The sequence below is a fragment of the Capricornis sumatraensis genome, chromosome X (genome assembly GCF_032405125.1).
Source record: "Capricornis sumatraensis isolate serow.1 chromosome X, serow.2, whole genome shotgun sequence".
NCBI lineage: Eukaryota > Metazoa > Chordata > Mammalia > Artiodactyla > Bovidae > Capricornis > Capricornis sumatraensis.
Genome location: NC_091092.1, coordinates 39,025,640 through 39,039,335, shown reverse-complemented (window position 1 = coordinate 39,039,335; position 13,696 = coordinate 39,025,640). Strand labels below are relative to the sequence as shown.

General features: G+C 41.4%; 1 protein-coding gene across 1 annotated transcript; it reads left to right on the top strand.

Annotated features, from left to right (window-relative positions):
• The first annotated feature begins 11,192 nt into the window (after positions 1 to 11,192).
• Positions 11,193 to 12,206, top strand: LOC138071638 (olfactory receptor 6N1-like). Its single transcript, XM_068963115.1, has one exon. The coding sequence runs from the start codon at positions 11,193 to 11,195 to the stop codon at positions 12,204 to 12,206; it is 1,014 nt and encodes a 337-aa protein (XP_068819216.1).
• The last annotated feature ends 1,490 nt before the right edge of the window (positions 12,207 to 13,696 follow it).

The window sequence follows — 13,696 nt, the reverse complement described above, 5'->3', positions numbered from 1 at the left end:
GTAGATTGGGTTCTTTTCTATAGGCTCTGGTATTACATTTCCTCACTGCTAGCCCCATTCTGTGATCTTCCACTACCAATGGATGTCAGAATGCTTTCTCCAACTTCCTCGTCTACTCTGGATTGAGTCCTCTGTGAGGACATCATCTTTGAGAATCTGAAAAATCTATCTTCTCTATCACTTGATCACCCTCAAAATGAATTCCCTCATGTTTACTCAAAGAAACTAAGAAGGGCCCTAAAAATGCATCTAGTGAATTTCTCAAGAGTATTATAGAAAGAATGAGGCCATCTTTTGCTCCTAATGGCTTCCTTAGAGAAAGAGGTAACACTGTTCTGGAAAAGAAGGAAGGGAGAAGGAAGAAAAGGAGAATAAGAAGAAGGAGAAGGAGAAGAAAGAGTTCTTGAACTTGTCTTCAGTTCAGTTCAGTTCAGTCGCTCAGTCATGTCTGACTCTTTGCGATCCCATGGAATGCAGCACGCCAGGCCTCCCTGTATACCACCGACTCCTGGAGTTTACTCAAACTCATGTCCATTGAGTCGGTGATGGCATCTAATCATTTCATCCTCTGTCATCCCATTCTCCTCCCACCTTCAATCTTTCCCAGCATCAAGGTTTTTTCAAATGAGTCAGCTCTTCGCATCAGGTAACCAAAGTACTGGAGTTTCAGCTTCACCATCAGTCCTTCCAATGAATATTCAAGATTGATTTCCTTTAGGATGAACTGGTTGGATCTCCTTCCTGTCCAAGTGATGCTCAAAAGTCTTCTCCGACACCACACTTCAAAAGCATCAATTCTTCAGCGCTCAGCTTTCTTTATAGTCCAACTCTCACATCCATACATGACTACTGGAAAAACCATAGCTTTAACTAGATGGACCTTTGTTGGCAAAGTATTGTCTCTGTGTTTTAATAAGCTGTCTAGGGTGGTCATAACTTTTCTTCCAAGGAGCAAGTGTCTTTTAATTTCATGGCTGCAGTCACCATCTACAGTGATTTTGGAGCCCCAAAATATAAAGTCTACCACTGTTTCCACTATTTGCCATGAAGTGATGGGACTGGAGGCCATGATCTTAGTTTTCTGAACGTTGATTTTAAGCCAACTTTTTCACTCTCCTCTTTCACTTTCATCAAGAGGCTCTTTAGTTCTTCTTCACTTGTTGTCATAAGGGTGGTGTCATCTGCACATATGAGGTTATTGATATTTCTCCCGGCAATCTTGATTCCAGCTTGTGCTTCATCCAGCCCAGCATTTCTCATGATATACTCTTCATATAAGTTAAATAAGCAGGGTGACAATATACAGCCTTGATTTACTCCTTTCCCGATTTGGAACCAGTCTGTTGTTCCATGTCCAGTTCTAACTGTTGCTTCTTTACCTGCATACAGGTTTCTCAAGAGGCAGGTCAGGTGGTCTGGTATTCCCATCTCTTGAAGAATTTCCCAGTTTGCTGTGATCCACACAGTCAAAGGCTTTGTGCAGTAGTTTGAGCATTCTTTGGCATTGCCTTTCTTTGGGATTGGGATGAAAACTGACCTTTTCCAGCCCTGTGGCCACTGCTGAGTTTTCCAAATGTGCTGGCATATTGAGTGCAGTACTTTCACAGCATCATTTTTTAGGATTTGAAATAGCTCAACTGGAATTTCTTCACCTCCACTAGCTTTGTTCGCGGTGATGCTTCCTAAGTCCCATTTGACTTCACATTCCAGGATGTCTGGCTGTAGGTGAGTGATCACACCATCATGATTATCTGGGTCATGAAGATCTTTTTTGTATAGCTCTTCATTGTCTTACCAAAGGGTTTTTAGGGATGTAGTGGTAGCTCCTTCCCTGATGCTATCTGAAACCCAGAAAAATTTGGGTCCTGTGTTAACAGATTATAATTGGGAATAAAGCCCAGTTTAAATTGTAGGAATAACTCTATTTTAGAAAATCTACTACCTAAAATCTATACTTATAAAACAGAGATAGAGCAATCAGATAAGTAGTCATAATACAAAATACTCCTCACTCTTCAAAAATTTGCTACAGGACTTCTTTTCTTAGAAAGGCCCCCTGATGAATCAGGAATTGGAGTAGTTTTACAAAAGTTAAAAGATACAATACTTTTAAGGAGCACACTTACTCTATAATTCAGGATATACCCATAGTGGGACTATGCATGCAGCAAGTATTCAGTAATTATTTTCTGACTGAATAATAGAATGGAAATCTGAAACACAACTATTTCTTTCTTGAGTATATTCAATAACTTGAATTAACAGCTTTAAAGGTTGTCAAATATCTGAGGTATTTGCTTTAATGAATAGGCATAAATCATTTGCAATCAGCAATATTGATTTATACTACGTGTGCTTGACTCTCTTTAAGAGTCTTAAGTACGACCCCTGCAACCTTGTTTACAATACTAATTTTCTCAATAAATTTTTCCTTTATAGCTAGTGCAATAGTGAGGCTATGTAGATCGCTATTCAGACAATTCCAAATTCATAATGAGTCCAAGAAATTGACCACAAATCAAAGCCTGAAAAGAGTGACTGATATTTTGAAGGGGGTCTCCTAGTAGTCTTGAACCAAAAGGAGAGGGTAGAAGTTTGAAAACACTTTTTATTAGCTGTTGATTTATTACTGAACATAGTCAAGAGGAAATAGTTGTATTTCTGGATCTTTAGCTTATTTATGCAGCAAACAATTTGTGCTAACTATGTGCAAAGATTTCCATCACAGATCTATATTCAGTTTTATACTAAGTAAGCATCAAAAATAGATGTGCATTTTAACACAAATTAAAGAGAAAATATTTTGAAGGGAAGCTTAGAAATACTGAACTAGAGGTAGAGAGAAAGGAAAAGGGTTCAGAGATAATATGAAACTGGGATCAACCAAGGTGGAAGGCACTAGAGAAAGAAAGAGGAACTGTAGCTTCAGATCAAGCTTTCCCAATCTCCCAGCGTTGCTGAAGGTTGGCCCCATTCATCACAACCGGGAAGTCTGGCTTTCAGAGTAGTAACTGGCTGCTCTGACCTGGCAAACTTCAGAGTTTAGGATTTGGTAAGAAATTCATTGGCATGAGACATTCTGTGTGCTCTCTGTATACGCAACCATTTTAACTTCCCCAGTGGAAGGAGAAAACACTACCCATGGGAAACAGGCTAAAGGGAAATTGATTTTCATAAGAACATATCGAGCAAACAGGTAGGACCTGACTCCCTAATGGGAAGAAGCAAAAGCAGGATATTAAGTTGGGCAGTTAGAACAGCAGCTAGACTGAGAATGCTCTTGATGGGGGATCCTTATTCTCTGTCAAGATGAAGCTGTCCAGACCATAGGGTCATAAGCCAGCCCCTCTGTAGAGGAAAAGGACAATGAGAGGTAAGAAAAGTCTCTCTGGACTTCTGTCAAGAGTGACCTTATTAGAGCTTGCAGATTTTGGCAGGGATGGGAAAAGTGTTATACCAATAAACATTTATTAAGATCTTACTGAGGACTCAGGTCTTACGGCAGATTATGTGAAGGAGATCAGAAAAGAACAAAATACTGTAAGACTGTACCTAGCTTTGAGCCATTATTAATAACAATTTTGTTAGGGAAGCAACTGAAGGGTAATCACACCCACAGGTACACATTGTCAAATGAAAGTGAGATTGAACACTTACAGAATGCTAGGCACCTCACCAACGCTTCATATGGATTTTCCCATTTAACTCTAATGAAAACACTATGAGGTGGTTTTATTATTATAATTATTCTCTGTTTTACAGCTGAGAAAATTGAAACACCAAGAGGTTAAGTTACTTGCTCAGAGTCACACAGAGAGTATGTGGTGGAGCCAGAACTGAGACTCAAGTCTGACAGGCTGTAAGACCAGGCTCTTAACTACTACAATATACTCCTTTCCTGTGACACGATAAATTTGGTACAGACCAAAGACACCATGTGACTGTGACTATGGTGTCCTAACTGCTGTAAATCTGTCAAGATCAGCAAAGAAGAGGAGTCTAGGAGCAGAAAGCTTCAAAAAAAAAAAATGTGAGTGGTGACAGATATAGAGTTCTCGAGTGCTACAGGGTGGGGATTAGAGAGCAATGAGTACTGAGGTTTCTCCAGATGCAAAAAAATAAATGTCACCACTATTCAAACGCATAGATTTTGGAGAATGGCATTCTATCATGTATACTATCATGTAAGAATTGAATCACCAGTCCATGTCTGACGCAGGATACAGCATGCTTGGGGTTGGTGCATGGGGATGACCCACTGAGATGTTATGGGGAGGGAGGTGGGAGGGGGGTTCATGTTTGGGAACACATGTAAGAATTAAAGATTTTAAAATTAAAAAAAATAATAAATTAATTAATTAATTAAAAAAATAAAATAAAAAACCTTATATGGAGGGGAGTAAAAAAACTCCTCTCATGAAAAAACTCTGTCAGTCACTAAAAGTCTCTGTATAATCATATTAATATAAACACCAAACGTCATCTGTTAAAAAAAAAAAAACAAGCGCATAGCACCATGAGTATATGAACAGGTAAATATTAGAATGATGGAATGGATTGTTTCAGTTCTCCTGGATATAAGGATATGGAGCAGGCATAGAAAGTCTAGAAAATGTTATTTTTTGATTCAGAGAATAAGGTGAACATGAGAAGTCAACTAGAAGAATATAACTGGCTAGAAAGTAAGCCCCTCATTCAAACTGGATATTTGGCATTGTGGAGAGCCAGTTTTTCAAGGATAGTTTATTGACAGAATGTTTTCAGGATTCCACCAATTTCAGATTTTTGCTATAAAGTAACAACCATAATTAGAGTCTATGTTGAGGTAAAGGGAAACTTAGGTGTTTATACAGATTATTTAGACCCCCCCCCAAATTTTTGCATGCAATATCTTGACAGTGGGGAATGAAAGGATGAGCCTATTACTCTTTGCACAACTTACTAGGAAAATTGCTGCCATTCTGCACATTTCGGAGAAGGCAGTGGCAGCCCCCTCCAGTACTCTTGCCTGGAAAATCCCAGGGACGGGGGAGCCTGGTGGGCTGCCGTCCATGGGGTCGCTAAAAGTCGGACACAACTGAGCGACTTCACTTTCACTTTTCACTTTCATGCATCGGAGAAGGGAATGGCAACCCACTCCAGTGTTCTTGCCTGGAGAATCCCAGGGACGGGGGAGCCTGGTGGGCTGCCCTCTATGGGATCGCACAGAGTCGGACATGACTGAAGCGACTTAGCAGCAGCCGCAGCTGCACATTTAGGCTAGGTATGTCACATTATGACACATCACATACCTTTTGGCCCAAGATATTTCCTGGCCTATTAGCTGTCTACCATGTTGACAAATGGAACAGAACAGGAGAAAAAGTATTTGGCACCAAAGAATGTAGTTGAATTAGAAATATCTGTCAGCAGGTCTCAGTAATGCCTATCTCCCAGTCTGTTTCTAGGTCTCAATAATGTTTCTTCCAGGCATCTCAACAATGCCTGTCTCCAGGTTTCAATAATGTCTATCTCTAGGTCTTAAGATGCAAAACCACAAATAATGAAATCAATCCCCTGGACACCAAGGGGTTACTTGTGTTAATGTACAATTCTTCTAAGAACATGAAAAGAAACTGAAGTCACTCAGTCGTGTCTGACTCTTTGTGACCCCATGGACTGTAGCCTATCAGGCTCCTCCATTCACGGAATTCTCCAGGCAAGAGTACTGGAGTGGGTTGCCATTTCCTTCTCCAGGGGATCTTCTCAACCCAGGGATCAAACCTAGGTCTCCCACATTGCAGGCAGATGCTTTACCTTCTGAGCCACCAGGGAAGCCTAAAAAAAATGAACTGTCTGTAATGTTCCACCAGTTGTGTTCAAAGGAAAATAAACTTTTAATCAAAATTTCCTGCTGCATGGCACAACCTTGAATTATTCAAGAAAGACAGTGCTTATATATTAGGTGCAGACAAATACCATTTGATTCTACTTATACTAGGTACCTAGAATAGTCAAATTCATAGAGTCAGAAAGTACTTTGGTAGATGCTAAGTTCCAGGGAGTAGATGTCGGGTGAGGAGGGGGAATCACTGTTTAATGGGGACAGAGTTTTGGTTTAGGAAGGTGGAAAATTCAGAAGATGGATGATGTGAAGTGTTGCACAAAAATGTGAATATAATTAGTTCCTTGGAACTGTAATTCAATATAGTTAAATATGGTTAAAATAGTATGCTTGATATCATGTGACTTTTACCACAATTTTAAAAAATTTAAAGAAGAAAGACACTACTTATAAAGAGAGAGGACTAAAAAAATCAACTTCATCTATTGATAAAAGAGACAGTATAGTACAACTTAAGGATTTCTTCTCTGCTTTCCTCTTTCAAAGACTCTGCTCTGGGTAGTTTTCCTGTTCACCAGCCTAGTATCTCTCAGATATCACTTTCAGGAACAGGTTTATATGTGCTTAGACTAAGGGGCGACCTAAACAGTAAGGACTGGGCTACCAAGATGATCTTCTGTACCTACTAACTATCCCTGGTACCATTGAACAACTGCTCCTGATACCAGTATAGTCTAACTTCGGGGAGAATGAAGAGCTAAGGGCACATTTGTGCATCATGTGTCAGTTGCTTTAAAAAAAAATGGATAGAGTTGGGGGTCTGAAGAAAGGGGGAGCACTGAGTTTCTAATTGTTTTAGGATATATAACAAAATGATTTAATATATGTATACATTATGAAATGATTACCATAATCAAATGAACACATCCATCACCTCACTTAAGGCACCTACTTTTTTGTGGTGAGAGCGCTTATCTACGCTTTTAGCAAATTCAAGTCTACAATGAAGTACAATTAACTATTGTCACCATGCCGTACATTATTCATCTTATAACTGAAAGCTTGTACCCTATGACCAACATCTTCCCATTTTCCCCACCCCACCCACCTAGCCCCTGATAAACATGATTCTAGTCTCTGGATCTATGACCTCATCTTTTTTAGATCCCACATATAAGTGAACTCATACAGCCTCTGTCTTTCTCCATCTAACTTATTTCACTTAGCATAATGCCCTCTAGGTTCATCTATATTGTTGCAAATGACAGGAATCTCCTTTTTAAGGCTGAATAATATTCTACTGTATGTGTGTACCACATTTTATTTATTTATCCATCGGTGGACATTTAGGCTGTTTGGTATCTTGGCTATAATGAATATTGCTGCAATTAACATGGGGATGCAGATATCTCTTTGAGATATTGATTCCATCTCCTTTGCATACATACACTGCAGTGAATTTGCTGGATCAGATGGTATCTGACAGGTATAGTCAGATCATTGCTCTCCTTATCAAGCTGTATATTTCTCCCTTCCAGCACTAATCATCAGCCATTCTTCAGATTCCTCCTCATCACCCCCTTTTCCAAGAGGACTGACTCTAGAAGAGGTAATGAGTTTGGGCTCATTCTCTAGTCTCTCACTTCCTAGTTATGTTGCTACACTTCCAATTTCATTATTGTACTTTTGCAACTATTAGCATCTTGAAGATGGTGCAGGAGGTAAATTTGGATGATTTTATTTTACATTGAGCACCAAACAATTTTTCATGTTAGTGAATATTTTTTTGTTAACTATCAGGACATAAGAAAATTAATACCAAGGCAAGTCATGATTAAGGGAACATCAAAGGAAAAGGGGAAAGGGCATATGTTTAATTAGATTTTCTGGGTAACTGAAGGGTAAGAACAAAGCTGTTTTCTATTGTATTTGCTTAAAAGAAATATTCCACTAAGCTATCACAGTCCACTGTCCAGACTTAGTAAATCAAGTATAATGATATACTTGAATCAGTCTTTACTGATTGAGGATTTTTCAGAGCTTCCAAGCCATTATTCTGAGCATTAATTTTGATTGGTCAGAACTATAAATAAAATGAAGAGAGGGAGAGTAGAACTGAATGTATTCTGACCCTAGAATATCTCCTGAAAATTGTTTTCTTGACTAAGCTTGTTTCATTATCTCTTTCATGCACACAAAGGCAAAATGAGACATAACAGAATTAAAAAAAAAAAAACAACTCAGATCATTGAAAGCTCTAGGTAGTTGGGTTGCCATTAATGAAGGCTTCTTAGAGACTCACACTGAAGAGAGTTCAACAGTCCCACATGGAATTTGCTTTCCTATGCACAAGATGCTCCTGGTATGCAGTTGCTAACCCTGTGCTTTGAGCAATTTCTGCAGAGTGAGTAAAGGTTACAGTGACATGTTCACGCTCTTCCTTGGTCCTTTTTGAAAACAAGGACATGAGTTTGTTAGACTTTTCCTTAAGCTTTCTGTGTGGCCACAGTGGGAGCCCTGTCTCTCAGGGCTGAGACTCTGTTACCAGATTCCTGACCCACAGGAGGACTAAAACTGTCATCACAGCAATGGATCATCACCCACTAGATCTAACAAAAAGAAAGGAAGGAAGGAAGGGTGGATGGATGGATGGATGGATGGAAAGAAACCAAAAGAAAATCCCCCTCAAACTAAGTTACCTACTTGATCCTCAGGAAAAGAGAGGACCATCTATACAGTTGCTTAAGCCAGAAACTAGGATTCATCCTTAATTCCTTCCTTTTCTTCATGCCCTCTTCTAATGCAGTTTGTCTGCAACCTATGTCATTTCACTACTTTTTTTAATTGGAAAGATAATTGCCTTACAATACTGTGTTGGCCTCTTCCATACATCAACAAGAATCAGTCACAAGCATATATAGTTCCCTTCCCTCCTGAACCTCCCTCCCATCTCCCACCCTATCCTACCGCTCCAGGTTGTCACAGACCACTGAGTTGAGCTCTCTGTGTTTAGTAAAGCATAATATGCATACAGATGAGTATGTATATATATACACATACATATATATACATATTCTACTATATTAAAAGTCTTAAAATTAATTCACTTTACTCCATCCCAACTTGATCTCCATCTCTTACCTGTATTACTATTCTAGCTTCCTTACGAGTTTTCTCCCTTTCCCTTTTGGTCCCTTACAGTCATTCTCCACACAGAAGCCTGAGGGATCTTTTCAAAATGTAAGTCAGATATGCATTCTACAAACTCACCTCCTTTCACTCTTTCCCTCACCTGTAGCCCTCCAGTTACAGTTCTTGTTTTTGCTGTTTGCTTGTTAGTTCTAATGCTTCTAGTAGTCACGTGCTTATCTCACTCAGGACTTTTGCACATGCTCTCTGCCTGTAATACCTCCCTTCGGATTGGTCTCCTAGATGCCTAGTCCATATTGATCAGATCTCAGCTAAAATATGACTTCTTCAGAAAGATCTTCCCTGAGCATCTTGTCAAAATGAAATGACCTCTCCCTGTATTGTTTTTTATATTAAGACCCAGTTTTTCTCCCTCATAGAACTGACCACAATAGTAGTTTTACTGTTATTTTTAAAATCACCTCCACTAGTAGGATGTAAGTTCTGAAAACAGTGAGACCATTACTTTTCTGTTCATAATTTTATCTCCAGAGCCTACCTAGCCCAATAATATGACACAGAGTTAAGTGTCTAAAAATATGTGGTGAGTGAATGACTGACTGAATGAATGAATAGTATCCTGAGCTGAAGCCTCTCTTTGGCCACATTAATGTCTTCAGTGCAAGAAAGAGAGGATGGGCAAGGATTTAGGGAAGCTGGTATGCCTTTGAATTTGGAGGCATTTAAAGACCATACCTGTAAATCAAAAGGGAAAAGTCAAGCTTATTCATTATTAACTAATGAGATTTAGGATTGAATGATAAAAATCTAATGATGCTAATTTCAGTTCTGAATGCTGGCTGCCAGTCTCTGAAGACAGGGTAAAATGGTAAGTAATAGGACACTGCAGCTTAATCCCCCAATTAGGAAGCAGTCATCACCCCCAGAGACAACTCCACTTGCTGATTGATTTTCTTTACGCACTGTAATTATATTCAGTACCACCTTAGGCTCCCTGAATGTCCTGGAGATCCCCGTTAGAGGTGGACCCTCCTTCACACAAGCCCAGGGTATTACCAATTTATATTAGCACAAAGGATAAATTATGGAGGAATTCTTTCATGTCACAGAAGCATTCTTAATGAGTTCTTTGAATAGGCAGTTCCCCGAGTGGATTTAAAATAGGATTTCATTTACAAAAATATGACTTAATGGTAACCTTTTAGGGACACGTTGTCATCACCCCAAGCAAAGCAGCAAAGATGGCTTTGCTCTATTTCCTGGCCACAGACTGAGCCTTCAGCCTACACCAGCAGCTGAACCAAGCCCCTACGTCTGGCCTCGCATTTACCTCTAAGTTAGGCCACAGCACAGATTGATTGTTAATTCTATTGCACGGCTCAAGCCCTAAGACCAGACAGCCATTTCACAAATTTGGGTCTTTGAGCGTCGTGGGGGAGGTATGCTTGTGGGGATGGGGGAGCTGCTTTCATGACTCACTGCTAACCCATGCCTGCTACTGGAAAAAATAACTCTAAATGCACATCCTACTGCTTGTGAGTCAGGAATGTCATTTTCATTTATGAGGGATGGAACATTATTTTTCTCTAACATTTCAAGTGAATAACTTTACATACATTTTCCCCTCAATTTCCATAGGAATTTGATGCCATGGAAGCAATCAGCTACATGTCCCCAGAGCCTGGCAGAAACTCTTATTTTTCTTACAGGTACTTTAAGATCAATAGTTCTGAATTCCCCTCCTCCCTCCAATTACACTCCTGGTGAAATCCACCCTGATTTAGGGGTCTGGGGGGAGATGGGGTGATGTGAATTCCAGTGTTATTTTATAATTTTAGAGTCACATTTCCATTGAGTCTTAAAAGCTGAGTTGAGAGAAGCTTTCTTGCTATGTCCCCATTAAGACATGTTTGCCTCCCACTGTGAGTCTCCCAAAGGTAGATTCATCACCTGTTATGTCAAGGAAAAGAGTGGAAAAGAGCAAAAGAGACATCCTCTCTGTTAACTCTCCAGGGCCTAGTTTCTGATTTCTCTGTGGCTATTAGGTAAATACACCTAGTAGAACAAAACAGAAAATGTATTCCAGACAAGAAAAATGAGGGTCTTTGAGTTTTATAATATATGACATATCTGACGGTGCTACCCAGTAGCATGTCTCTTTTTCCAGTTGGCTCTATGTCTCTCCTTTCCTCAGGTCTAACGCGTGAATCTCACAGATATGGCTAATCTGACCACAGTCAAAGAATTCCTCCTGCTGGGATTCGGGAATCTCCATGGGTTACAGTTTTTTCTTTTTGGGATATTTCTGGGAATGTATGTAGTGACTTTGCTGGGGAACCTTCTTATCCTTATCATCATTTCCCTTGATCGTAACCTCCAAACCCCCATGTACTTCTTTCTGTCCAATTTCTCCTTCCTTGAGATCTGGTACACTACCTCTATTGCCCCTAAGATGCTGCAGACCCTTCTGGTAGGTCCCAAGGTGATTTCTTTTGTGGGCTGTGTGGTGCAGTTTTACTTCTTCGGTTCCATGGCAGTAGCTGAGTGCTTTCTGCTGGCTGCCATGTCTTACGACCGCTACCTTGCCATCTGCAGCCCCCTCCAGTACCCATCGCTCATGAACCTCCACGCGTGTGTCCTGCTTGCAAGCGGCTCTTGGCTGGGTGGCTTCCTAACCCCTGTGGTCACTGTTGCCATGACTTTTCAGCTGCCATTCTGTGCAACCTATAAGATCGACCACTTCTTCTGTGACCTGGCCCCTGTGCTGAAGCTGGCCTGCTCTGATACTGAGATTGTGGAGAAAACCACCTTCCTCCTGGCCTCCTTCGTCACCATGGTGCCCTTCGTACTCACCGTAGCCTCCTATATCCACATTGTGGCTGCTGTCCTCAGGATTCCATCAGCTGCAGGAAAGCGACGAGCCTTCTCCACCTGCTCCTCCCACCTCACAGTGGTCACGCTGTACTATGGAACACTGGGAACAGTGTACGCCATCCCCGCAGCGACCCGGGCTGCTGTCCTGAACAAGATCTTCTCCTTGTTCTACACTGTGGTCACTCCCATGGTCAACCCCATCGTGTACAGCCTGAGAAACAAGGATGTTCAGAAGGCAGTGAGAAGGCTTATGAGTCACTGGGCATCTGCTAAGGGGAGCTCCGGGCCCCCACCACCCCCAGGGAGTATTTTTTTTCTCCGAACAGCCTGGGCTTCTGTGAAGGACACCAAGCACTAGGCTGAGTACTTGGGGGCTCAGCCCACTGCTGCTCCCTCCTTCAAGGGAAAGGGCCAACAGAGCAGGAACCCTCCCTGAATCCTTACAGACCTAATGTTCTTGGGAATTCCAGGGTAATCCTTGCATGGTAAAATCAGTTTGCCAGACATGCCTCTTAGGGGAAAATTCAAAACACCCAAATTTGCTTGCTGCAAAAGTCTCTCTCTCTGTCTTTGTCTCTCTTGCTGTGTGTGTGTTATAGAAACATCTGTTGGTGTTAAAGTTTTTGGTTTCATTATGTGCATGTGCCCAATGTGCCCACGTGTCTGCACACACACACACACACACACACACACACACACCTCTACATACACACACAGCCACCATACTGTTCTCCTATAAACTTAGATGCCGTCCACTGTGCCTCTCCTTAGGGCTATGCACACTCACACTGCCTACTGTTTCTTAGATTGTCTGCCCCTCCGCTGATCAGAACCATGTCTAAAATCGTAGAGCAGCTATTGACTGTCCTGCTCATTTCAATTAAGCCCCTTGAAGACTGGAAAAACATCATCCTTATTATTCTTGATGCCCCCTATCCCTGTGCTCTACACAGATGCAAGATAATTGTTTGTTGATTGAATGAATCAATGACTAATCAAAGTGATGGAGGCTTGGTGGATGAAGAGAGTTTAAAACAAGTCACTTTTTTTTCTGGCCTCTCCTCCTCATTTTTCTCCTCATGGTCATAGACATCCCCAACTCCCCCCACAGGCAGCGCTGACGGAGCCCCCTAATCTTGCTCCTTGCCATGCCCCCTCATCCACCTTCCCCACAGCGGCTAGATGTACCTTCCTAAAACCCACACCTGACACCACACTCTCACAGTTCATCACTCTCCGTGGTTCTCCAATGCCCCTGAAAAGGAGTCAGAGCTCCTCCTCCTGGCTTGTGGCCCCCTCTTGACCTCACCCCTCACCAATCTCCTTCTCTCCCTCCGGGCTCCAGCCACACCAAACACCTCAAATAGAATTGGAAACCTTCTAAAGGGAAGATCACCTGCTCACCATGCATCTCCCACAGCATCTAGATCCAGAGCAGCACAAAAAAAGGAGTTGCTCAAATAAGATGTCTTAAATTGGATAGTAACGGGACCTTCACCTTCCTTTCCTCTTTGTTTCCACTTACTGGCTTCTAGCACTTTGGCTTGAGGAAAAGGCAATCTTGACTGGCTGTCAGTGATGTGTGTGTGTGTGTGTGTGTGTGTGTGTGTGTGTGTGTGTCTTTACCTATTTCACCTGCCTGCCCTCCAGGTAGGCACTACACGGGAGCAGATAGACTCCTTCCCCCCTAAAAAAAACCTCCTCCTGTAATATGAGTCAAAGAATGCCAAGTGGTTTGGGAAACACTTTCCCAGCTGGTTCTTCCTACTCCCTTCCTGACCACCCACAGAGTTCCCTCTTGTATAGGGTCTAATTGTCTCTAATCTAGCTTTAACTTCTTGTAATTAC